Raw genomic sequence first — 24,752 nt, forward strand, 5'->3', positions numbered from 1 at the left:
GGCATAGTAGTAAAAGGCTCAGAGGCTTTTAAAGCAAAACCAAAGGAATAAAAAGTTTATATGGATTAGACTGATCAGAGAAGTAGCTCGGTTCAATAAAATGACACTCAATACCAGGTATAATAAAGATAAGACAAGGCTGGAACAGCCCAAACAAGCTATGAGCTAGGCTAAAAACACCCATGCTGTCACTGCTTTGCTGATGCTGTTGAAGAGACACAGTCTGTGATTGTATAGCTGTACAATTACAGAGTGTGGCCCATTTACTTACATGCACTGTATATCAGCCCTCCTTTTCCACTCATCATTGGTCAAGACCACTGCTGGCCAGATATTGTTTGGGTGGTGGACCATCTTCAACAAAACAGTGACACTGAACCAGTAGTGCAGAAGCTCTTGATGTAGTACAGTAGAGAAACAACATTTAATATTTCAGTACATAGCATTCACTCACCAGTCCACACTAAATTCATAGGTTTTGTGATGTCATCAAAATTAATACATTTACATATACATATTACACATACTTACTTAGCCTACAGCAGTTTAGCCCCGCCCATTCTCTTTGAAGTTATGAGGAGCGTTTTCAACTGCTTTTTGGATGAGGAACAGTACAGGGCAGCCAATTAGAAGAGAATCCATTTACATATATCAGTCTTAAAGGCACAGTAACAAAAACAGCCTGTTTAATTCTAGGAGAGACTAGAAAATGGTTTTGGAAAAATGAATTCCTTTTTTGTTTTTTAACATAAAACCACAGAAGCATCATAAGTACAATTTTAACATATGGACCTATTAAAAATTAAGAATACTGACAATGTGGTACAGGTGTATTAAAAATTGGATTAGAGGACAAATAAGATCTGGGGCCTCCCAAGGACTGCACACTGGTGTTGCTGAAGTTTTTACAAATGTCAGTGTCACTGCTAGATTAAGAGTGGTGCAACACCCAAAAAATACAGCCACAAAGGACTCTGTGGTTAGTAACTGACCACTGAAGAAGGGCTAGAAGATAGATAACAGACAAGCTGTACACCAACAAGGAAAGGATTTCTAATAAATTAGCATTGTGTATGACTACATGAAAAATACTTGATACTCATTAATCCACCCTTGACTCTCTCCTTAAAGGTATGGCAGTTACCCATATTTCCTTGCCGGAGGGAGAGACGTTTAACTTTGATCTGCCGGATGGAGCACATGGATCCAAAATCACCTCAGACGAATGGAGACACAAAAGAGATTTGGCTATTATTAACCCACACAATAGTAATATTGAGAAATTTGCTCAGAGGAGTAGACTTGAATTCATGAAGAACGGATCAATCTACATCAGAGATGTCCAGCAAGAAGATGCTGGGAACTACACACGCAAGATATTTTTTGAAAGTCAAAGAGTTGAAAAGCACATGGTGTCTTTGACCCTGTGCTCAGGTAAATTTTACTGCCCTACCGTTTGCTTACTTTTAAATAAAATCCAAACAGATCTGCTCTGAAGTTTAAAGAAGGCACGCTGAGGTCCACGGCACAAATGATACATGTCTATGTGACTTCCTTAAACTATTTAAGCTAGCATTGATTTGAAAGAACACTTTTGGATATTCTAGATAAAACATGTAACCCAAACGAAAACTTTTGAAAGTTATATGATACTGTATTCAGCATTGTGAATGGCAAGGCAGTGTAACTGGAATGCAATTGGCTTTCAATTATTTTAGTTGTTGATCACATACATGTACTTTATATGGTTCACCATGTACATTTTCACCTCTTAAAACAAACTGTAGTACTTGAATGGCGATTAAAAAAATAATAATAGAACAAACTCAGCTGCAGCACAACCCAATGTAATGTGCAAAAATGTAGTGCACTGGGTTTAAGAAATAAATAAATAATTCAATAAATAAATGTTCTATTTTCCTTTAAAGAATAAACTTACTGTTGCAGAGCGTCCACTTCTGGGGAAGCCTGAGGTTGAACAGCGTCGCTGCCTTTGTCTGATTCTCTTCTCTTATAGCGCCATGGTGATGTTGAGCGCCACAGCAGAGCAGCACAACTACAGCCTAGTCTCATGTAAAAGTTACAGATTTCAGACATATTCCATCCAAAATACAGCTGGTGAAATGAATAAACATTCATGAGCAATTACTTTTAATCTTTCATTCAAAATATTAGCAAAAATCTAACCTTTATTTCTGGTATAATTGGATGATTGAAAGAAAAAACTAAATCTTGTCATGAAATAAATATTTTTTCTTAATGTATGTTTGCCACAATTGTTCACACCCCTAGAAATTCTTATGTGAAATGTAACTGACATATATTTCCATTTATAATTTATGTTTTTAAGTTATTAAGAACACTTAAATGGTTGGTCACAACTTCCTGTTTCACTGGGGAATATATATGAGATGAAACACAGACCAAATTCCCTCAGTCATCCACCACTATGAGAAAAATAGCAATGATGTGCAACAAAAGGTTTTTGAGCTGTACAAGTCAGGAAATGTCTACAAGAAAACAGCTAAACAGTTGAAAATGTCCATTTCCACTATCAGGGCATTAATTAAGAAGTTTAAAACAACTGTAGATGTTAAGATCTGCTGGAAAGAGGACGTATGTTTATACTGTACCCAGGCACAGCGAGGAGGCTGGTTTGAGTGGACAAAGCATCTATAAGGATCACAGACAGGGAACTGCAGAAATTAGTCAGGTCTTGGGGTCAGAAAGTCTCCCAAATCTCAAACACCACCTACATAACCACAAGTTGTTTGGGTGGGTTGCCAAAAAAAGCCTCTGTTGTCTTTGCGAAGGAAGGCTGCACAAAGTATTAAATGAAGTGGTGGCAACAATAAATAATGGTTACATTTTTGTTAACATTTTGAATTAAATATCAAAAGGATCAGCAATAAAGAATGTTTTTTACAGCCAGTTTGTTCATGACACTGGGACACTGCACCAGACAATGTGCTGTGAACCTGAGCTGGTAGTGAAACAAAGCCATAGAACACCATTTTATTCATTTAAGATCCATGTCTGAAAATGAGATGTGTGAGTGTGAAAAGCTTTTTCATATTCTCATGCCATGTACAAAAATAGTTCTCCAAATAACATCCATTTTAAATTTTTAGAGAAACTTAACTGGTTCTTCTATGGCTTTGCGTAAACAACCCTTTTTGGCATCTTTTTTAAAGCAAAACAAATAATTACATGAATTTAGATGTGTAAATTTGGTATACTGCACAGTCATGATGTATCCTAATGTGTTATGTAATTTTACCTCATGAATATTAATTAGGGTATGATTGTAGAATATGTGATCTCAGAATGATTGGCACCCCAGTCTTATTACTTTTTGATGACTTTTTAAGTGATAGTAACTTCAATTTACAATTTCTATTTATATGTAAAGTTAAACATATTGGAAAAAATATATTGTAATCAGGGATATTAAAATGAGCTGAAGTCTGTCCTCTGTAGAGGTTATGTTCACATATTTTCTCTTAGAAAATCAACAAAACATATAATTTGACCAGGGGTGCCAAAACTTTCTCATACAACTGTATGAGAAAAATCTAACTCCTCTGTGAAGTTAAATTACTCAGCCTCTTAAACTTTTTATATCCAAACGTTAAGTGATTACATGGAAAACAATGCTAACTGGTTGAGTTATGTTACCACCTTCAGGTTGTGTAGGTGTGGTTGTGTTTTCTTTCTTGTTGCTGTTTTGACTCATCTGTCTTTGTAAGAGGATCTGAGTCTGGAGAGCTGTGACTGGATGCAGCAGGGGGCGCTCCAACTACATAAAGGCTGAGAGAACAGCATTTTGTTTAAGAAAGTTTGGCTGATTTGGTCATATCTGTGTCACCAGCCTGCCTGCCAGACCAAACATACTTACACACTCTGTGTGTAACCTAATTTGCCCTTGATGTTACTTAGTTTAAGGACACATCTGTAAATCCCGTGTCACATAAGTAGGGGGTGAGTGTCCTGTTTTGGTTTATAACTTATTTTATCCTGTTCTGATGCAGGTAGACTGGGATAGTTAATTGTATTTTCTTCAGTGGTGTAACAACACTACACATCAGATGAAAAGAGCAAAGCTGGCATGTTGACCTAATAACATCCAAATTAGTTATGTTTATAATAAATTAAATTCATTTTAGTGTTACAAATAAAATGTCTGATTCAACAATGCAAGAACTGCGCCATGGATTGACTTGGCTGTTGTGCGTATGACCTTAAGAAAATATGATGCTTAATCTTCTAAGAAGAAAAAACAATTATGTATTGATAACCCAAATCATAGAGATGAGAGGCCTGTGTTTTTGATATGCCAGCACATACCCTGCCTACTCAGATGCTATGCCATTTCTTTTGATGTTAATTTAGTTTGTTTTATTTATAGCTTGTCTGGGTGTTAGTGCTTCCCTGAAGCCATAATCTTCTTTTATTATATTTCAATATACTGCATTTAAACAGATGGCTAACATAGAAGCCTTTTCTGCTATATCATGCTATATTCCATGTAAAAGATGTCTAACACAAGTAGCGTAAACTGAAAGAAATAAATAACATTTTACCATCTTATATGGGTGTTTTGATGTATTTGTCTAGCGGTTGGAGTTGGAGTCATGCATTAAAACAAGGATGACCTCTCCATACACCTAGAGGTTGTAACAGTTAATCTTAAATTTAGGAGTGAGGAATGCTAGTGTGGAATCACCAGCAGGTCCATGGAATCTGAGCTGATGAAGTCATATTTTAAAACTAACCCAATAAAAAAAAAACAAAATTTTTTTGTTTATATTTAGCAAGGGTGGCAAAAACTTTGTGAGGAATATAGACTAACTGCATCTGATTCTGGACCAGGCCTCCATATCTGAGATGTTTTGGGAATTACAACTCTGTCATTCAAACACTCAGTTCATAAAATGACCCATACTCAAAAGTATTGTTAAGTCAATGAAATAATGTGTCAAGCTAAAGTAAAAGTTAATTTTCTGAAAAAAAACAACTTGAGTATAATAATAATAATAATAATAATAATAATAATAATAATAATAATAAAAATAATAATAATAATAATAATAATAATAATAATAATAATTGCATCTCAATTAATAAAAAAACATTGAGAGCACAACAAAAATTAGTTACTAAATAGGGGTAAAACGTAAAAGTAGATTCCTTATTTATACAGTGGCCTAAAAGGTTTTGGTCATTTGTACCACACTTACAGATGTTTTAAAGGAGTAATATGTAAGATGACTCAACCTGTTGAATTCATACTCCACATAGTCACTCTTCTCCCTGTTTACTTGCTAGTCTAAAAGAAACGTTGCAATTTCAGCATCAAACTTCATCTCTTTACTCACCAAGAGCTCCAGCAGTGGACAGCCATGCCAATGTTAACACTTGTTTTGCTTCTATTTATGTCACTATTTTCCTTTGCTGAAGAATTTGGTTTCTTGCCAGGAGGGGGCAGTGCTACTTCTTCATCCTCTCATGCTGGACTGATGGCAGACTCGATAATACAGTGACTCACTTCTGCCTCTTGAGGGACAAAGTGGTATTACGAGACAGGATGAGCCTGGGCTAAATGGTTAGCATGCTAGATATCTCTGCAATATGATACATAGACATCTTTGATAGAATGTCAAAACTGTTATTTCTTCACATTCTATTGATTGTATTAATTAATTTTGTAATGTGTTAAACTAAATATCTTACAAATTACTTCTATAAAGTCATTGTGTTAGTAAATAAAATGTCAAACCAAGTTGCAGTTACTTTAAACACACCATTCCAAGACCTCCCAAAAGGCTGGTGAGAAGAACCAGGGTGCATTTGTATCAAGCATCTCTAATCTGAACCAAGATCAGTCCTCGTGCTGTTTGCTATGTAAGAGGCATAAAATGATCCCAGATCAATGATCTTACTCTCAGAAACGTGGTAAATGTTGTCCTAAACCTAAAAAATGTAGAAAGTAGATTACAACCACATGATTGCATTAAAACTAGATTAAATCACCTGGATAAATTTACTCACACTGACTGACTGATGTTTAAGAGCCTAGATAAGAATCTAGTCACACCAACACAGATCTGAAACAAGAGATAAAGCATGAATGTAGACAGAAACAGGAAGATAAGACTGAGATGATCACATAATGAACGATCACAGAAGTAATTTAAAACCTCTTAAATGTTCATGAGTGTCTGCTAATCTGACAGTGGCTCATTTTCTGTTTTTGAGCAGTTTCTTTGCAAATGTCTACAGGTTTCCATCCAAAAAGCCTTTGTAAGCTCATGATCCCATAAACAAACACCAACATCACTGTAAGAAACAAAAAACCCTGACTTTGACGTTTCTACCTCTGTGCTTTACAGTATACTTAGCACTGGGGTGGGAGGGGTTTTCTTACACTCAAGCCCCTCCCCTTTTTGTCTCAAAATTAATATTGTCCTTTTTGATAGGCTCTAAATGCTTAACATGTTCAAAGTCTGTGTAAAACCACTGGAGGACAGGCACGGTTTCACTGTGTCTGACAGAAGAGGTTTCAATGTAAAACACCAGCTTGATCTCACAGTGCTGCTGTTTCTCATGCCCAAACTTTTTTGCCTGATCCTCTTAGTTTATGTCATATGACAGCACCAGCAGATCTGTCTGACTTCAAAATATGAAGTAACTTAGCTTTTCACAATGCGCAAGACTGTAAAGTAGAGGCATGCAGGGAACAACCTAACACGGGGCACAATTTAACACAGACTTGTATGTTGTTAAAGAAGGTCAAGCAGCAGAGCTTCTGGCCACATTACCACATTTCCTAGCCACAGTGTTTAAAGAGATCTGTGCCAAAGAGTGTTTTCAGGGCATGTAAGTAATTTTTTTCAACATAAGTTTTTTCGGTTACTGAGCTGTTTGTGTAAGTCTGAAAGTCTAACCTTATATTACTTCAATCACCATCTTGTTTCCTACAATGTAGCACCATTTTTAAGCTTGTCAAAACAAGTGCTAGCTGGACTTAAGTGCAGCCTCCGTACTGCGGGGTTAGCTGTTACACAGCGTTACAACTAAGCCACCCTTAGTAAACAAAAACAAATAAAGTAAATTTTGTCTTTTTGTTTCATATGTTTACACAAATGTTATAAAATAAAAGATAGAAAACAAATGAAAATAGAATTTTTTTTCTACTCTGTTAAGATCTTTCAGATCTGTTAGTGTTTTGTCTTACAGTATCAATACAGTAACGGTTAGTAAAGCTGTAGTTATTCAGAACTGCCCACCACTCCGGGCAAGTGTGCTCACTGCCCCCTAGTGTGTGTGTGTGTGCTCACTAGTGTGTATGTGGTGTTTCACTGCACAGATGGATCAAAGGCGGAGGTGAAATTTCCCCGTTGTGGGACTAAAAGGATCACTTCAATAATGAATAATTAATATAATTTAATGTGTGTGTATCTGTCAAGTCAGGCTTTATTGTCATTTCAGCTACATACAAGTACACAGCAAAGGAGGATGTAACATACTATGACATATTAGCAGCTTAGCAGATAGACTAGCATGAAGGAGCATAGCAGTCACTGAGGTAGCAACAGAACAGCAATGGTATACAGTATTTGGTTGATACAGTAATTCTCGCAGCTAACAATGTTAAAGTGAAGTAATGTGCAAAAATGCAAGTATTCAGATCTACAGTCATATCAAATGAAGCATTTCAGTGAAATGCAGTAATTATATTTGAATGCAGTGTTCCAGACATAATTTGGAACTACAAGAAGTGGGGAGTGAGTTAGTCTCATATTGTTATGCATATATGCATGTGTGTGGGTCCGTGTGGGTGTCTGTCAATTCAGTCTGTGGGAGTTGAGGAATCTGATGATTTGTGGAAAGAATCAGTTAATCTGTGTGTTTTTCTCATAGATAGATAAAGTATCATGTAGTATGGTTGGAAAATATATTTGTCTTACAACATAATTATATTGAAATAACTTTTTCATTCAATTTATTCAGACTTTTCTAGAAGTGTTACAACTCACCTGTCTGTTACAATTAACTCCACCCATGGGAAAAATGGTCACATTGCACTCTGTCATTTTTGGTGGAATTGTATTTGAATGGAAGGTGCTAGAAACAAAGTTCAAGTGTTCTTTTGTACATTTATGTTGCTTGTATAAAAATCTGATTATTCCAACTTAAATATTTTTTTTAATTATTCAGCAAAAAATAAAATGTCTTAGGTTGTGCCCTGCTCTCCCCTACTGTTTCCTGAGTCCTTACAGAATGCAAGTGGCCATCGCAGCACAAAGGAGAAAGCTGGATTATTGCTCACACACCGCTGTTTTCTCACACTCTCACTGGCTCTTACTCATTACTGCTGCTACTACTTGTTGTAGAGGTTCTCACACCATAAGATTCATCAAAGAGAATTTCAGGCATCCTGACAGTATTAGGGTGTCTGCTGCAGCTCACAGACTGAGAAAACTGCACCATTGAGCTGTTCACACTTCATGAGCACAAAGTGGGTGCACAAAGAGATTTGTTGCAGAGTTAGCGGGGGTTTAGTGCACATTTCACTTCAACTAGAAAATCAGGGCGAAAATCAGATATTCCACACTCGAATTAACCGCTAACATCACACAGTGTTTATGCACAGGTCTGCTTTTGGAGTCGCACAAAGGATAAAACAGTAAAATAGTAGCTGAATAATGAGTTTGAACAATATTACATTATCACTAATTATTTTGTAGGACATTTATTAGAATTAGGTTCCTGCAACAAGAAGAAATCACCTATATATACATTACTGTTTTTCATAATTAAAATCAGATCTATAATTAAAATGAAGCTTTGCCTGCAGAACAACACAATATTGCAGTAACTTTGTCTATGATTGTGTTTTAAAAAAACTGAAGAAAATCTAAAATGTACTCTTCCAGAAGTGTCCATTAGAAACATCTCAGCTCCTGCACTCGCCAAAGCCTGTGCACGCCACTGACCCTTAATGTAGTATGGTTGAATTCTAAGAGTCTGCTACCAGTTTGATGCTGAGCTGAAAGTGTTTTTCTCTTTAATCGACGTAATTTTTGCATGATTAAATAGTTAAAGTGTCCAAATCAATTTTAGGGCTTAACCAAGGGTTAAATGGTTAGTGTCCAGATACTTATGGGCTCTACCAATGGTTAAATGGCTAAAGTGTCCAAATAATTTAAGGGGTTTACCAAAGGTTGCAGTCTCCTGATGTTTTGGGGGTCCTTACCAATGGTTAAATGGTAAAAGTGTCCAGATACCTATGGGCCTTTCCCAATGGTTAAATGGTTAAAGTGTCCAAATATGTTTTAGGGCTTCACTAAAGGTTGCAGTATCCGGATGTTTTTAGGGGCCTTACCAATGGTTAAAGTGCCCATATACTTATGGGGCTTTACCAGTGGTTAAATGGTTAGTGTCCAAATAATTTTAGGGCTTTACCAAAGGTTGCAGCATCCAGATGGTTTTGGGGGACTTGGTTAAATGGTTAAATTGTCCTGATACAGCTGGTGACATTCAATCATTTTCCTGCTGAACAGTGCAAAACCCGGGCCCATATCTATCAAGCTTCTCTGATCTGATCTAAGATCAGTTTTCCACAAATAAAACAATTTCTTACAACCTTTAACCTTTCAAATCTCAGAAGTCTGGACCTGGGCATGTCCTGGTCATTAGGGTCAAACTTCAGTGAGTATAGAGACTTCAGTGTTGAAGCAGCTGTCAATTTTCTGCTCTGTGTTGTGTAAATAAACTTATGAAAACACAAAACCGTTGTTTATTTGGATCTACTGATTCATATCTGATTACCTTTTGATATGCTGACAACACTGCTCGTCTCTTCACAGATGACAGAGTGTAATGAAGTTATTCTGAAGTTCTCATCAGAGGTCATCAAAGGTTGCAGTACCCAGATGTTTTTGGGGGCCTTACCAATGGTTAAGGTGTTCATATACTTATGGGGCTCTACCAAAGGTTAAATTGTCAAAGTGTCCAACAAAATTTTAGGGCTTTACCAAAAGTTGCAGCATCCAGATGTTTTTGGGGGCCTTACCAATGGTTAAATGGTTAAAGTGTCCAAATACTTTTTGGAGCTACTGTATAATTCAGTAGAAGCAAGACTATTATTTGAAAATATGCAGTAAAGAGCAAATTTATTTATTTATGTTACTTGAGTAAATGTTAACTGGGCTATTTACTAGAATCCACAACTGCTCTCTTCTTTGGCTGCCAGACTGACCAGCAGTGTGCGAGAGAGAGAGAGAGAGAGAGAGAGAGAGAGAGAGAGAGAGAGAGAGGGAGAAAGAGAGTCAGAGTGGGGCGGAGTAGAGTAGAACAGTGCAGTGTGGAACAGAACAGTGCAGTGTAGTGGAGGATCAGGGAGAGCAGAGAGAGCAGATTTTCCCCACAGCTCTACAGAAACAGTGAAGGTAGGAACAGGATATTTAACTGAAGAACATCTGAGAGGTTTTCTATCACTGTGATCTATCATTATGTGCTCATTTTCAGCTTCCTGCTTCTGTCTCCGCTCATGTTTTACCTTCAGATTTGTTTTGGTGGTTCAATATTCGTGAACTCAGATTGAATTCCAAACAAGGCCGTTAACAATCAGCCAGTTTGAGTGGGTTTAATTTAGCTATAATCTGGTCGTTTAGTTGTAATCTACTGTCTACACTGTTTTCAGGACCATATTTATTCAATTTCTCAGAATAAGAATGGTGATCTGGGATCAGCTTATGTTTTTTACACAACACAGATCAGTGTTCTTGTTCTGAGATGCTTAAAAAATAAGAGCCCAGCTTCTGTTCTGGTGGTAATAAATTCTGTTTGCTGCTAATTCTTAATAACAAGTAAACAAACAAACAAAACATACAGATATACAGGAAGGAAGGTTGAAATAGTAACATTTTCTGATTTAGCCATTTAATTTGAGCAAAACAACAAATGTATGCATCTCCGCTGCACTCAAACAAGTACTGCTTTGACTCGTCAGTGGGCGTAAATGAATAAAATATGTCTTTCAGTGTTCTTTTGATAAGAACTGTGTAGATGTAATATGTTTTATTCATGTGAAACATTCAACACTTTTTCACTGGTTGTGAGACCTGACACAGATTTATTATCGCTTTACAATTCTCGTAGTAAAACTTTCTTATTAAACTTTATGCAAGTAAAACCATTTCCCACCAACTTTATCCTTTAAAATCTCACAAGTCTGGATGTGAAAAACAGCTAGAATATATGTGCAATAGTAACGTCTACAATAAGTAACTTGTAGAACTGCAGTGGTACGTCTTAGTACGTCCAGCATCTCCCAGCATGGGAACTATAATCAGACTGTTCTTCTCTTTTTAGGATCCTTTTGGTCCAAATAAAATATAAAATCTCAAAAGAGAGAGGTGTGACCAATCACAGAGCAGCACAGATGCAGTCAACCAAACTTAATAATATTAAGACAAAAAGTAACTAAATAATAAAGATTACAAGATAACCAAGTAAAAGTAGATTCCTCATACATACAGTGTACCAAAAAGGATCTGGACATTGGATCTGGAAATGTCAAACCAGGTGGCATTTACTTTAAACACACTGTTCCAAGACTTTTGAAAAGGCAGCTGGTGAGATTAAATCATTTTCCTGCTGAATAGAACGGAAGCTGGGCCCATATCTACCAAGCTTCTATGTTCTAATCAAAGATCAGATTTCCTTAAGTAAAACAACTTCCTACGCCCTTTAACTTTTCAAATCCCAGAAGTCTGGACCTGGTCAGGTCTTGGTCATTAGGGTCAAACCCGAGTGAGCATAAAGGCTTGAGTGTTGAAGCAGATATCAATTTTCTGCACTGTGCCATGCAAGAAAACAGTTGTTTATTTGCATCTAGTCATTCATATCTGTTTATCTTTTGACCTTCTGCTTGTCTCTCCACAGATGACCGACTCTTAGCATAATGAAGTTACACTGAAGTTCTCATTGGAGGTCATCAGGCTGGAATGTAAGTGCTGACTTTGACTGAGTCCTTAGCTGGATGGGCTACTGTATATCATTTTAGATGATAAACAGCAGTTTTGTTCACTGTTGTAAGAAAGCCTACTACCTCAACTTTGTCATTTTTTATACATAATTTCAAAAAATAACAGCCGGTGTTTACACTGTCAAAATTTCATCATAATCTATACGGTTCAATATGACAAAGAATTAAAACATATCACATCAGCTTACATTCAAATTTAAGAATGTTTTTGTTTGCCTTCTTCTGTAAAGTTAATTATTGGGATACGAGGTTTTGTTTCCGATAGTGACAAGATGCAGGTCTATGTCATATTAAATTTTAAAGCATAATTTACAGTTCATAAATACTTTCTGTACTGCTTAATCTAGCACTTCAGCGAACACTCTTAATTAGAAATACTATTTTATATAGAAGTGTTAGGTCATCAAATAAGGGTTGGGCTGTCTAGGCCTACAAATGTCTGTTGGTAATGAAATAATTAATGAATGTAACATTTTTAACTGATTGTGTGAAATTTTATGAGGAATTTTGGATGCTACATTATTTAAAATACAGGAATTCATATGAACGTTAATTAAGAACTTCACTTGGCATCTCAGATTAGAGCAGGGGTGTCAAACTCAACCACTAAAAGGGCCACATTAAAACATCTCAGCAAATCTGTAGGTCAGCTGTGTTTTTATTTCATTTTTACTTAACATTTTGCCATGACTCAGTGACTCAAACAGGCTATCATTTATTTAAAATATGCCAAAACTGCAACAGCAAAATAGGTATTGAAGTCTTACTCATTCTTTTTTTAAACTGCCTATTTCCTTGAACTAGACAGCAGGCATCTTTTCTTTTTGTGTAACCACTGGCCCTTAGATTGTTGTTGGGGGAAGGAGGTCAGAATGCACACTATGTTGCAGTGCATGCTGGGGACTGTAGTGCATCTCAGGGTGAAATGGGCTAATAATATAGAAAATGAAAATAATTTTGCAGGCCGAATAGGACTGTGTCACGGGCCTGACTTGGCCCGTGGGCCTTGTGTTTGACACATGGGGGTTAGAGGTTAGATTTTCCTCTTAGTGTAAAACGCCAAGGGATTTTCCCCAGTAATTCCAACAATTTCTGATAGTTGCCAATACTTTTAAATGACTGTGTTATAAAAAGAATAGCGCAGAACATTGAGCGACTGAATCTGATCATCCTAATTTAAGATGTGTTAGTAAAAACCAAGTCTGGTTCTTAATCTTCCTGAAGGTTATTTGGCAAATGCTTGAGCTGTGACAAAATATATTGCTAAAGTTATCTTCATACAGTCTAAATGCACTATCAGTGTCTGTTTGTTTTCATTTTTTTTTTTTTTTTATTAGGATTTGATAATTCAAACCACATTTTTGTTTTATGTTTTTGTAGCTATTTTTAGATGTGACAGTGACAACTGAAATATGCTTGCAAAGTAATTTACTACTCAGCCAGGGAGAGAACGCTAAATTTATCAGCATACAGATTGGGTAATGTGAAAGCTTCTGCAAATATGTGCTAAAACATTCTTGCTATGTTTCCCGCACTGTTAAGTATGTTAATCTGTGTTTGCCAGGCTATGATGTTGGATGCAAGTCTGCCAAAATGCTTGCAGCTGTTTGTCTCCCTGGTCATTGTGTCCAGAATGGTATATGGTATGTTTTTGAATAATGTTGGAGAAATAATAGTCTTAAAGGTTTCCTCCAAAAATAAAAACATTCCCTTACCCCAAATGAACCCAACATGTTTGGTGTCTGAAGTGTGTTTATTAGGTTTTGCACTGGCACTAATGTAGCTAAGTAACAGAAGCTTATGTACAATAATTAGCATCATGCACTAAACTACATGCCTAAATCATCACACACTTTATTCAAACCATGTCAAGTTGTAAAATAATCTCAAATAGACTTGTTTATGTGGTTTCTGACACTGAATGACATACTGAAAAATGAACAAAAGTACAGTATGATTACAAAAGCCATGAATCAAACATGGGTACTACTACTCCTTTTGCCTATGCACCCACTGACAATACTTCAATATGATTTGAGGTAAGTGTGGCGATTTAGTCATGTAGTTTACACAGTGCTAATTGGTGGGTATAAGCTTCCATTACTAGTTAGCTACATTAGCCACCAATGCAAAACTAAAGAAGCAAACTTTGAACACAAACATGTCTGATCAAATACAATTGGAGTCTACTTTAGAGTTTCACCAGACTATCATTTTAATCCCCTGGTCGTTTGTATATGTTGGTCATTAATGGTGTGTGTCAGGCAGGGTTGTGGCCCCAGCGCGTCAGGAGGCTGTTGTGGAGCGCCCCTTCACCCTGACCTGCTCGCTGGTGAGGGCTAAAGGGGAATCCATCAAGCAGGTGCGCTGGCTGGACATGCAGAACCAAACACTTATCTCCTACGTGCCTGGACAGCCAGCCAGTGTGAGTGGACAGCAGCATGTAGAGCTAGGGAGTGAAGCACGTGACACCAGCAATGTGATCATCAAGCGCGTCAGCCACAGGGACGAGGGCTGCTACACCTGCATCTTTGATGTGTATCCGTCCGGCTCCAAAGATGGACACACGTGCCTCACAGTCACTGGTGAGTCCTGAATGAGCCAAAAGGATGAGACTTACTGAAGTAGTCCCCTTAATCTAGTGTGCCCCTACAATGCATGATCTGGGTCCCTCACTGATGCACTAAATTTAATGGATTCAAATGTATACATCATATCTATATCATGAATAAAATGTATAATCAAAAGAAAATAAAGTTAAAGTAGAGTAGAAAATATGCTAAATTCTATTCATAGGGTAATAATGTACATATATAAATCAGGTCAATTCAATGCATCACTTTTTATTTTTATATAAACACTTTTCTTACATTTTGTTAATTATTTCTCAATCATAGAAGAGTAGATATTTTATTATGATTTAAATTTAATAGAAAGATATTCTTGTATGTGGTGTTTTGTGACAAGAAAAAACATCCTTTAAATTTCTTTCTATTTCTTTATTTAATTCATTTTTTTACATATAAACAAATTAAGAAAAAGAAAAAAGTGCAGAATCTAACCTGTTGGTATAGAAAGTGAATGCAGTTATTACATATACATGTATATGAATAAGTAATTATCTATTAATATTCATGTTCTGAGAGTTAACTAAATATCTGCAGTTTGTTGAACTGAATTCACATTAGGAGTTCATCGTCAATCTCAATCTATGAGTAGATTGATCACCCTTTTAGCAGGGGTAGATGGAAAAAATGTGCACTGGCCTCTCAGTCCACCAAGCCAAGGAACATGTGAAAATAAAGAAATTAAGAATTTGGCCATTATAGACACATGCTTACTGCATATGCAGTGTATTTATAATAAGAAGGCATGTTTGGTACCAAAAAACAGTCAGGTGTTGCTTTGAGAAAGAGATATGCATTACAAACTTTACATTATTAAGTGCACATTTAGCAGTCTGAGGTTTATCCACATGGGGGAGATATTAGCACACAAGTCAGATTTGTGTGCATCATTCAAATAGAAGAAACAACCACAAACCCACATCAGCAAGATCTCATGAATGCATGTGTTTGCAATTATAACTTTCAAAATGAAAGGTAAAACGGTTACAGTGGACTGTATGTGTTTAACAAGACAATATTGTGCTTTACATATCACTCAAGCCTACGGAAAAGTAGTCTTACTATTAATGGTGGGTATTTATGAATGTGTGAAAACTGGTTTGCTGGTTTGTTAAAGGAAAAACAACAAAAATCTCCAAGAGACCACTTAAGCCACAGGCTCTGTGTTTTCAAAGGCCAAAACGTGAAATGTGAGAGCAGTACTTCTCAACCCTGGTCTTGAAGGCCCACTGCCCTGCACATTTTAATGCTTTTCCTGCCACTTTAACTCAATAATGGGCAGTGAATGAGCTGATTAATTGCATCAGGTGTGTCGGGAACAGGGAAAAACACTAAAAAGTGCAGGGCAGTGGGCCTTCAGGTTACAAGGTTGAGAAACACTGGACTAGAGAGCAGCTAATGGTACTGTGGACCCTTGCCTCTAAGCACTGTTTATTTGATTATTGTGGAAAACCAAAATGTTACCTGAATCAACCCTTGATTAAAATCCTTTAAAACCCTTAAAATCCCAGGCTTATTGCATACTAAGGTTTATTATCCAGTGACTACAGGGACTTCAATGCAAACAGGTTAATTTATTCTTAGGTCAAAGAAGTGTATAATAAAACTTTGGGCCTGCCGGTGGGCTCTGGCCATTTAATGAGTTAAGCATTTTAGTCCTACCAAAAGTGGACAAGTACAGTAGACCAGTCTAACTTCAGAACTGTGCTAGTTAACACATGTGCTGGCAGTAAAGCTTATCAGAGTAAACAAGTTAGAATACTTCAATAAATTCCCTGTGATTTTGTGCTTCAGAGCATTTTGGTGTGAATCTTTGGTCAGTCAGTGGACTCAGCTGAACTGTTTTCAATACTGATATATTGCCTTTGACTGCATGTGAATAGAAATGTATTTGTTTGCCTGGCTTTGGGGCACGAATGAGATTCGGTGTCCAAGTAAAAACTATGTTTTTTATGTCAGAGAGTTATCGTGGACAAAGCCTGGAACAATTTGCCCTTTGCCTTTTTTCTAGTCTCAGTCCATCATGGAAAAAAAAAAAACGCTTTTGGAAATATAAAAAAGCATCTCTGTGGAGTTTTATAAGAATTTCAGAAGCTTTTTGCCAATAATCTGGTTCTACTCTATTTTCCACCATTTTTCATAATCTTGTGGTGCAGTGGCCAGCATCACATCTGTGGAGAGCTCCAAACTTTAAACTGGATGTCAAGAAAACTTTTCTTCTGTGCAGAGACTAAAGAAGGTTTGACAAGAACTGAAGAAGAATGTCTCTCCTGAAATCCAGGGAGTTTGAGGCCTTTACTTTTTACTGGGAAGGCTTTACACTAGATCATGGAACATTGCTGTGAAGATTTGGTTGCTGTCAGAGCATTAGTGAGGTCAGGTACTGATATTGGATGATAAGTTCTGGACTCATCCCAAAGGTATTGGATGGAGCTCCATCACTCCAGAGAACACAATTCCACTGCTCCACAGCCCAATGCTGGGGGCTTTATACCCATCTAGCTGATGCTTGGCATTGGGCATGGTGACCTGCTGCTCTAAGGCATCTTATTCTATTGATGATACTTTTCTCTGGAGACGATTTTACAAGTTGTACATGCACATTAGAACACCTGTTTCAGCAATGAGTGCCCCTGAAATAACTGAAATCTCTAAATAAATGGTGTGTCAAGATTCTTTTGGACGTACAGCACAGCCTATATTTTGATTCCATCCAAATAGAAGTGAGAACTCTGAGACTATTTCAGGTCATATGTTGAATGAAAACAAAATTTTGGGGGGTTCTTGTATTTGTACACGTTTTCAGATGATTTTCTGGCTATTTTTCTGCAGACTTATGATTCAGCTTGTGATCAACAAGTTTCTGAGTTGATTGTGTCAGGGGTTGTAGTTTCGGCAAGTCCCAACGTCAAACTGATTTGTTACAGCTTCTACGGTGGAACTGAAGAGATTCAGAATGATTGGTTGAACCCACTATGTATAATGTAAGAAGACATTAAATACTGTCTCAGACCTCATCACATTTCTGTGGTTGTTAGATTCACTTCAGTAAAACTGAATTAAATTTAAAACACTTTTGTCTCCACCCAAAACTATACTGCTGTATGTGCTACTGCCACCAGAAGTCTAGTGACTGTCTAAAGCTGAAATATGTGTTTTGTCTGGCTGTCTGGATTTGCTCGGATTGCTGCTGCTCTTGAGAGAATAGAGATGTAGGCCTGTCCCACTCTTTAGTAATGGTTGGTCCCTTTGGTGGAGGCTGCAGGAAAAATATGAATTTTAGAGATTAGAAACAGCTGCTGGGTCAGATGGAGGTCTAACTACTTTTAAACACTGAAATGATACCTGATTGAATGAAGGGTTAATAAGTGTTTATGCACAACTAATACATTTTATAAAATTATGATTATACTGGATAAATAAAAATTTGGAATTGTTTGTTATAACAATTTGTATTGTTTATATGTAATAATAACTTCTACAGTGTTGAATTGAAGACGATAAACTAGACACCATAAGGTATTTTTAAGATTTTTTTTCCATAATTTGGAAACAAAACGTTACTAAATTAATAATTATAAACTGCAATTATCTATTTATAATGCATCAAGTTCACTTTTCAAATATAAGTCGCTCTGGATGTTGATGCTATAAAGCTTTCTTAATCATTTTAAAATCATCTGCATTATTTGAAACCTATGAAGCTGGACAGGACCAGCATATTAGATTCATTGTATAGATTAATCAGCACCCAGGTTTGTTTTGTGTTACTAAAAACATCAATTCCAACCTTTCAAAGATTAGTGTATAGATTTGTGTTATTTAATGCTCTCTCTCTCTCTCTCTCTCTCTCTCTCTCTCTCTCTCTCTCAGCATCAGTGGTTCAGGATGGTAATAAGACAGCGGTCAGTGGGAAACAGGCATCTCTGTCCTGTCGGTACGGTCTGCCTGAGAAGGTGGAGCAGGTTTTGTGGAAGAAGACGGTAGAGCGTGGTGAAACTCAGGAGGTGGCGTCCTATGCTAAGCGAGGTGACCCTACCATAAATGAGCAGTATGCGGACCGCACAAGCCTGAGCCGCTCTCTATCTGACTCACGGCTCTCCTTACGGCCTGTCAGGACGGAAGACGAGGGCTGCTACACCTGCGAGTTCCACACCTACCCTGAGGGTACCAAGAGCGCCTCCACCTGCCTCACTGTGTTTGGTATGTTCTGTAGATGATCAAAAGATGGTTCTGTGACTTAGACAGGAGCTTCCTGGCATTTTTAAAAGGGTTTCAAAGAGCTACATATATATTTATCATGACTGATCACGATTTTCATGGCTAAGAATTTTAGTGACATCTGAAAGACAAAAAGCCATTGTAATTGTTTAATATTGACATATTAATATTAATTATGAGTTGTCAATACAAAAGGTGTATTTTCAGTCATGCTTTGCCTCCTGACATTGCCCCAACCTAAGGTCAGACCAAATTTACACCCCTGCAGGCATCTATAGGTGATTGGTCTTCTATCACCGTCCTTTTATTTCTGCATTTTAAGGAAATTGTGTTCAGTTATTGTATTCAAATATCCCAACAGGAAAATGTTACACTGTTATGAATGCAAAAGCAAACACTTAAAGTTGAATGTTTGTGATTGTTGTTAGCATAAGAAAAAACTGTCAATGTGTAGAGAAGCTCAACATCTGTTTCATCTCTCAACACCAATGAAAGATGAACTGATCCCACACACTGATTATACAGTATGAAATACTGCTGGGATTTGTGATCTTTTCCACTGGGTTGTGTATGTGTGTTAAAGGAACGGTCTGGTGGAAAATCAAATTTACACAATTTTCCTTTTACCTCAGATGTTTGGTGTTCAAATTTTGTTTCTTTATTTTTGTGCTGGAACTACGAGGCTAATGTTGCTGACATGCACTTAAAGTCAATTGCCACCTAAATCTCTTCCATGAATACATACTGCATCCAGATCTTCATTAAAGGTACACAGACGTGTTGATGATGTTTAGGACACAGTGTGACTTATAGTGAACTATAAAAATGACTTTTAGTGTTTGTTAGCAACAGTAGCCTTAGGGCTCCAGCTCTAAACTGAATCAGCAAAATTTGGACATTAAACATATCTTGTGTTGATCAGCTACATCTGGACCAGAAAGTGGAAAACTGTAAATTAGATTTTTCTCAAACCATTTCTTTAGTTTTAACCCCTTAAAATGCCAGGCTCATTAGGCTTATTATTAGAGCTGTTGTTAGGTTACAGAAGTGTATAATAAAACTTTGGGCCTGCTGGTGGGCCCTGGCCATTTAAGGGGTTAATGTGCTACTGGAACACTGGTAAGTGATCTGTGGGTGTTTTGACAAACAAGGGTTTTCAAGTGAGCCAACTAACTTCAGATCAACAAAAGGTGGGAAGCGTAGGGTAGCAAATAGTTTGGAAATTTGGCAAGTGCTTTGTCTTGTTTTACCAGTGTATCCTAACACTGGTATAACTGGTGTAACACTCTGTAGGAGTGCAATACATGTCATTGAAAGAACAAATTGTCTCATATACCACGCATGCGTTTTTCAGTCTATTAGGCAGTCGTGGTGTTTTGATTAATCTCAAGCAGTGACCTCTTCTGCCCACTCTACTGTTTGACCATTCAGATTGAATGCTTATGTTATCGCAATGTGAATCGAGTAGAAACACAAATCCACTCAGAGAGAGCAGCTGATAGCAGAGAGAGAGAGAGAGAGAGAGAGAGAGAGAGAGAGAGAGAGAGAGAGAGAGAGAGAGAGAGAGAGAGAGAAAGAGGATGAGAGAAGAGAAAGAGTTGGAGAGCCTGACAGACTACAGGAGTGAGAGGGAGAGACAGTGACAGACAGAGAGGAGAGAGAGTGACAGACTGAGGGGAAAGAGAGTGACAGACTGAGGGGAGAGACAGTGACAGACTGAGGGGAGAGAGGGAGAGAAAGACAGTGACAGACTGAGGGGAGAGAGAGGGAGAGAGTGAGAGTGAGAGAGAGAGAGAGAGAGACTGGGAGCAGTGAGTTGTGAAAGGAGCTGATTGTAGGAGGCTGCTGCTGTGAGAGATGTGATTGAGGCTGTGGGTGAAATGTGTGATTGTGTCACACACTGACTCTCTGTGCTCTCCCACTGCCTCTTTTTGTCTTACCGTCTTTCTTCTGTTCTTTCTTTTCTATTTGTTTTATCTTTCTTCCAGTATGCAGGCTTCTATGTACCAAAGAATACCACCTAAATCACACTGCCATTCCATAGAATCTCTCTCCCCAAAGTGAATAAAAACAGAAAATTTATTGCACGCAGTTACCATAACAGTTGATTTGTACCAGACTTACTGCTTTGTGTTCATGGCATACAGTCTCATGCAAAAGTTTGAACACCTGAGTTAAACTGCTTGCCTTAGTGATTTTTTTAAACTGCAAATGAGACACATCATCTACAGAGAACACACTGAAATATTGCTAGTTGTAGTGCATAATTTCTTTTTATTTGTTGAGTTTAACATATTGGGGAAAAATCAAGGTCACACGTTTTATTTTTTCCCCAATATGATAAATTCAGCAAATAAAGAGTAATCATAAAAGATCAACACAACATTTAATGTGACCGGGTTGTCCAAACCTTTGCATATGACACACCCAGAGAATGATAACGATAACAGCTTAACAAGGCACATATTTCTTATCTTATCTTAAAAAAACAATGATATATATATATATATATATATATATATATCTGCTAAATTAGCCACTAATGTTTTGTCACATGCTCAGTCATTTAAAAACAACAAAATAATACACAATTTGTCTCTTTTTCTTATTTCAAATGTGCTTATTTGAATATCTGATTAGATGAAAGAATACTAGGCTGAGGTTGGATTTCCACATGTTTGCAATAATGTGCCTGCCCCTAATCCCGAGCAGTCTCAGATTGTCTCAGATGATACACTTGAGGGTGTGTTCATGAAATTCTGCTCAGTTAGTCTGAATAAAAAAGAAACTTGTGGTGTAGATTTACAAACCCAACCTTTACTGCTCTAACCAACACAAATGGTCATAATTTATGTAAAAAATCCTTTTCCCCAGACTCAGCTAATATAGACCAGGCCGTATGATGCCTTGAAAGACTGTATATTGCCAGAACAAAGCTTTGCTTGCTGATGCATACCAGGCATTCTTCCCAAGCATACACTTGCTCACAGTGTCAGATTTACTGTTACCCACACAGATCTCTGCCTAAAGTGATTGTTCAGCCAATAAATCAATTTCCCCATTACCCCAAATGCAGCTGATCAGCCAAGACATGATTAGTGTCTGGAGTTTGCTTCTTTAGTTTTTGATTGGGCCCAAAAAGTTAGAGTAGTTAACAAGCAATGGAAGATTAGCATTGTGCCAACTACATGATCATACATCAACATAAAATTATGTTGAATTATTTGAATAGGCTAACTTATGTGGTTTCTCAAATTGTATGACATACTGTTGTCTATAAAAGTGAACATAAATACGTTTCATAGTAAAAAAAAACACTAAAAACAGTAATTCCAGCCGAATCATAACCTGATTTTTTTTTACTTTTGTCCATTTTTATATCTTGCCTCTGTTGAGCAAAATGTATTTTTTGACATTGTTACTTTTTTGTATAACTAGAAAACTCCAGTTCCACTTTATACTGTATCAAAAATTCATGATGAATGGACCTATAGAATGATCCAGAATGGGGGGAAGGGCTCAGAAGCACAACAGACATTTTGTTCAACATATTCGTGCAATTACACATTTCCACCAGGGAGGTTGCCAAATCTGCAAATCTTGCAATACATAGCTTTAATATGTTATTTGTAATAATATATAATATACTGTATTGCTGCACTACTTTAGGACCCCCCCCCCAACTGTAATGATAAAATACTGACTGCTAACATAGCCACTGATGTAGTTGTAGATGTGGTTAACAAATACAGAAGTAATATTCAGATTCCTAGGGGTAACGTCAACTATATAGATTCTTTCTGAAAGCTAGTGGACATTTCAAACAGCTCACAAGTATCCACGGCTCTCAAGTCTTAGATCATTATCTAATTTCATATGAATTTGGCCTTAGTGGTAATGTACGTTCATCACCATGCTATCATGTTAAGCGGACTATAACTTCCTCCACAGCTGGTAACTTTATCAGAAACCTTCCACAATTATCAGCTTCTGTTAGCTGTCCATCTAATCCTACTGAAGTAGATATTATGACCAAGTGCTTAGAGGATACTTTTCAATCTACTCTAGATAATGTGGCTCTATTAAAAAGTAAAATAATAAGGCAGAAAAAGCGGCCCCATGGTATAATAACCATACTCGAGCTTTAAAAGACAACTAGAGCGAAAATAGTGCCTGACTAAACTAGAAGTGTTCCAGTCCACCTGGAGGGAGAGCCTTATAGACTACAGAAGAGCACACTCAACATATCTCTTCTCTCTCATAGAAGACAATAAGAATAATCCTAGATTATTATTTAGCACAATTTCTAAAATAACTAAGAACCAAACAGTTACTGATGCAATGGTTTTATGAATTTCTTTAGTGATAAAATTGAAAAAATTAGGCAGAAAATTCTGAATGCACAGTTAAAGTCTACAAACCTGCTGCCTTAGGCAGTCTAGATCTTGAGAATATTGTAACTTCTGCAGAGAGGCTGGAATCGTTTACTTCAAATGAACTAGTTAAAATCGTTTCCTCCGCAAAATCTTTTACTTGTATGTTAGATCCGATTCCTACAGGTTTACTCAAAGAAATTTTGCCAGAAATAACCAAGCCTATTCTGTCAATAATAAACTCCTCTTTGGCCTTGGCTACATCCCAAAAACTTTTAAACTAGCAGTAAAGCTAACCTTGATCCCTGTGGACTATCAACTTATAGACCTATATCGAATCTCCCCTTTATATCAAAGATCTTGGAAAAAGTTGTGGCAAAACAATTAAGTTCCTATTTGTATAAGAATCATATACATGAAAAATTTCAGTCTGGTTTTAGGCCACATCATAGTACAGAGACAGCACTAGTGAAATTGTAAACGATCCTTTATTATTCTCTGACCAAGGACATGTGTCTTTGCTAGTCCTCCTTGATCTTAGTGTGGCATTTGACACGATAGACCACTCTATATTACTAGATAGGCTAGAAAACCTTGTAGGGGTAACAGGAATAGCTCTTTCCTGATTCAGATCTTACCTCACTGATAGCTATGATAGTAAACGGCGTATCATCTATCCTCGCAAAAGTAAAGTATGGTGTTCCACAAGGCTATGTTTTAGGGCCTATATTATTGACATTATATATGCTACCACTGGGCACCATTTTCAGCAAACAAGGCATCAATTTCCACCGCTACGCCAATGACACATAGTTATATGTATCAAGCAAACCAGATAATAAAATTCAACTTGGCAAGATCGAGGGCTGTATAAAAGACATAAAAGACTGGATGTCGAGTAACTTTCTCCTACTTAACTCAGATAAAACAGAGGTTCTGCTTCTTGGTCCAAAACTGCTAGAAACAAACTGTCTAATTTAACACTTAATAGTTTCTCAGTTGCGTCAGGTTCATCTGTAAAAAATCTTGGTGTCATTATAGACCCTGATCTGTCCTTCGATGCACATATAACGAATATTACTAGAACAGCCTCCCTGCATCTCCACAATATTGCTAAATTCAGAAATGCATTCTCTCTACAGGATGCAGAAAAGCTAGTTCATGCATTTATTACCTCAAGGCTGGATTACTGTAATGTCCTGCTGTCTGGATGTTCCAGAAAAAGCTTCAACGAGCTTCAGCTAGTCCAGAATGCTGCAGTCAGAGTCCTCACAAGAACCAGAAAATGTGACCATATCAGCCCAGTTTTATCAACCCTGCACTGGTTACCAGTTAAATTTCGCATCTATTATAAAATTCTTTTATTGACCTATAAAGCTCTAAATGGACTCGCCCCACAGTACCTGAGCGAACTTCTCTCCTACTATGAACCATCACGCCTACTAAGATCACAAGGTGCTGGTTTACTTTTAGTAC

At 37.1% G+C, this 24,752-nt stretch overlaps 1 protein-coding gene and 1 long non-coding RNA gene across 3 annotated transcripts in view; one reads left to right on the forward strand and one right to left on the reverse strand.

Moving 5' to 3' along the window:
- Positions 1–282: 282 nt before the first annotated feature.
- LOC118810458 lies at positions 283–1,224 on the reverse strand. Its single transcript, XR_005007420.1, has 3 exons — positions 1,145–1,224; positions 532–593; positions 283–395 (listed from the first exon to the last, which is right to left on the reverse strand). It is a non-coding gene; the product is annotated as an uncharacterized LOC118810458 (long non-coding RNA).
- Positions 1,225–10,344: 9,120 nt separating this feature from the next.
- Positions 10,345–24,752, forward strand: part of zgc:113337 (uncharacterized protein LOC503741 homolog) — a 34,447-nt gene continuing 20,039 nt past the window's right edge. The window contains exons 1-5 of one of the 2 annotated variants that reach the window (XM_036570801.1): positions 10,345–10,454; positions 11,953–12,016; positions 13,620–13,698; positions 14,320–14,640; positions 18,556–18,885. In XM_036570801.1, coding sequence (XP_036426694.1) covers positions 13,623–13,698; positions 14,320–14,640; positions 18,556–18,885 — 727 coding nt within the window. In that variant the 5' untranslated portion in view covers positions 10,345–10,454; positions 11,953–12,016; positions 13,620–13,622. The remainder of the gene's footprint in view (positions 10,455–11,952; positions 12,017–13,619; positions 13,699–14,319; positions 14,641–18,555; positions 18,886–24,752) is intronic. The other variant, XM_036570810.1, reaches the window with a different exon arrangement.

This window comes from Colossoma macropomum, unplaced genomic scaffold (genome assembly GCF_904425465.1).
Source record: "Colossoma macropomum unplaced genomic scaffold, Colossoma_macropomum, whole genome shotgun sequence".
In the NCBI taxonomy this organism is placed as follows: Eukaryota; Metazoa; Chordata; class Actinopteri; order Characiformes; family Serrasalmidae; genus Colossoma; species Colossoma macropomum.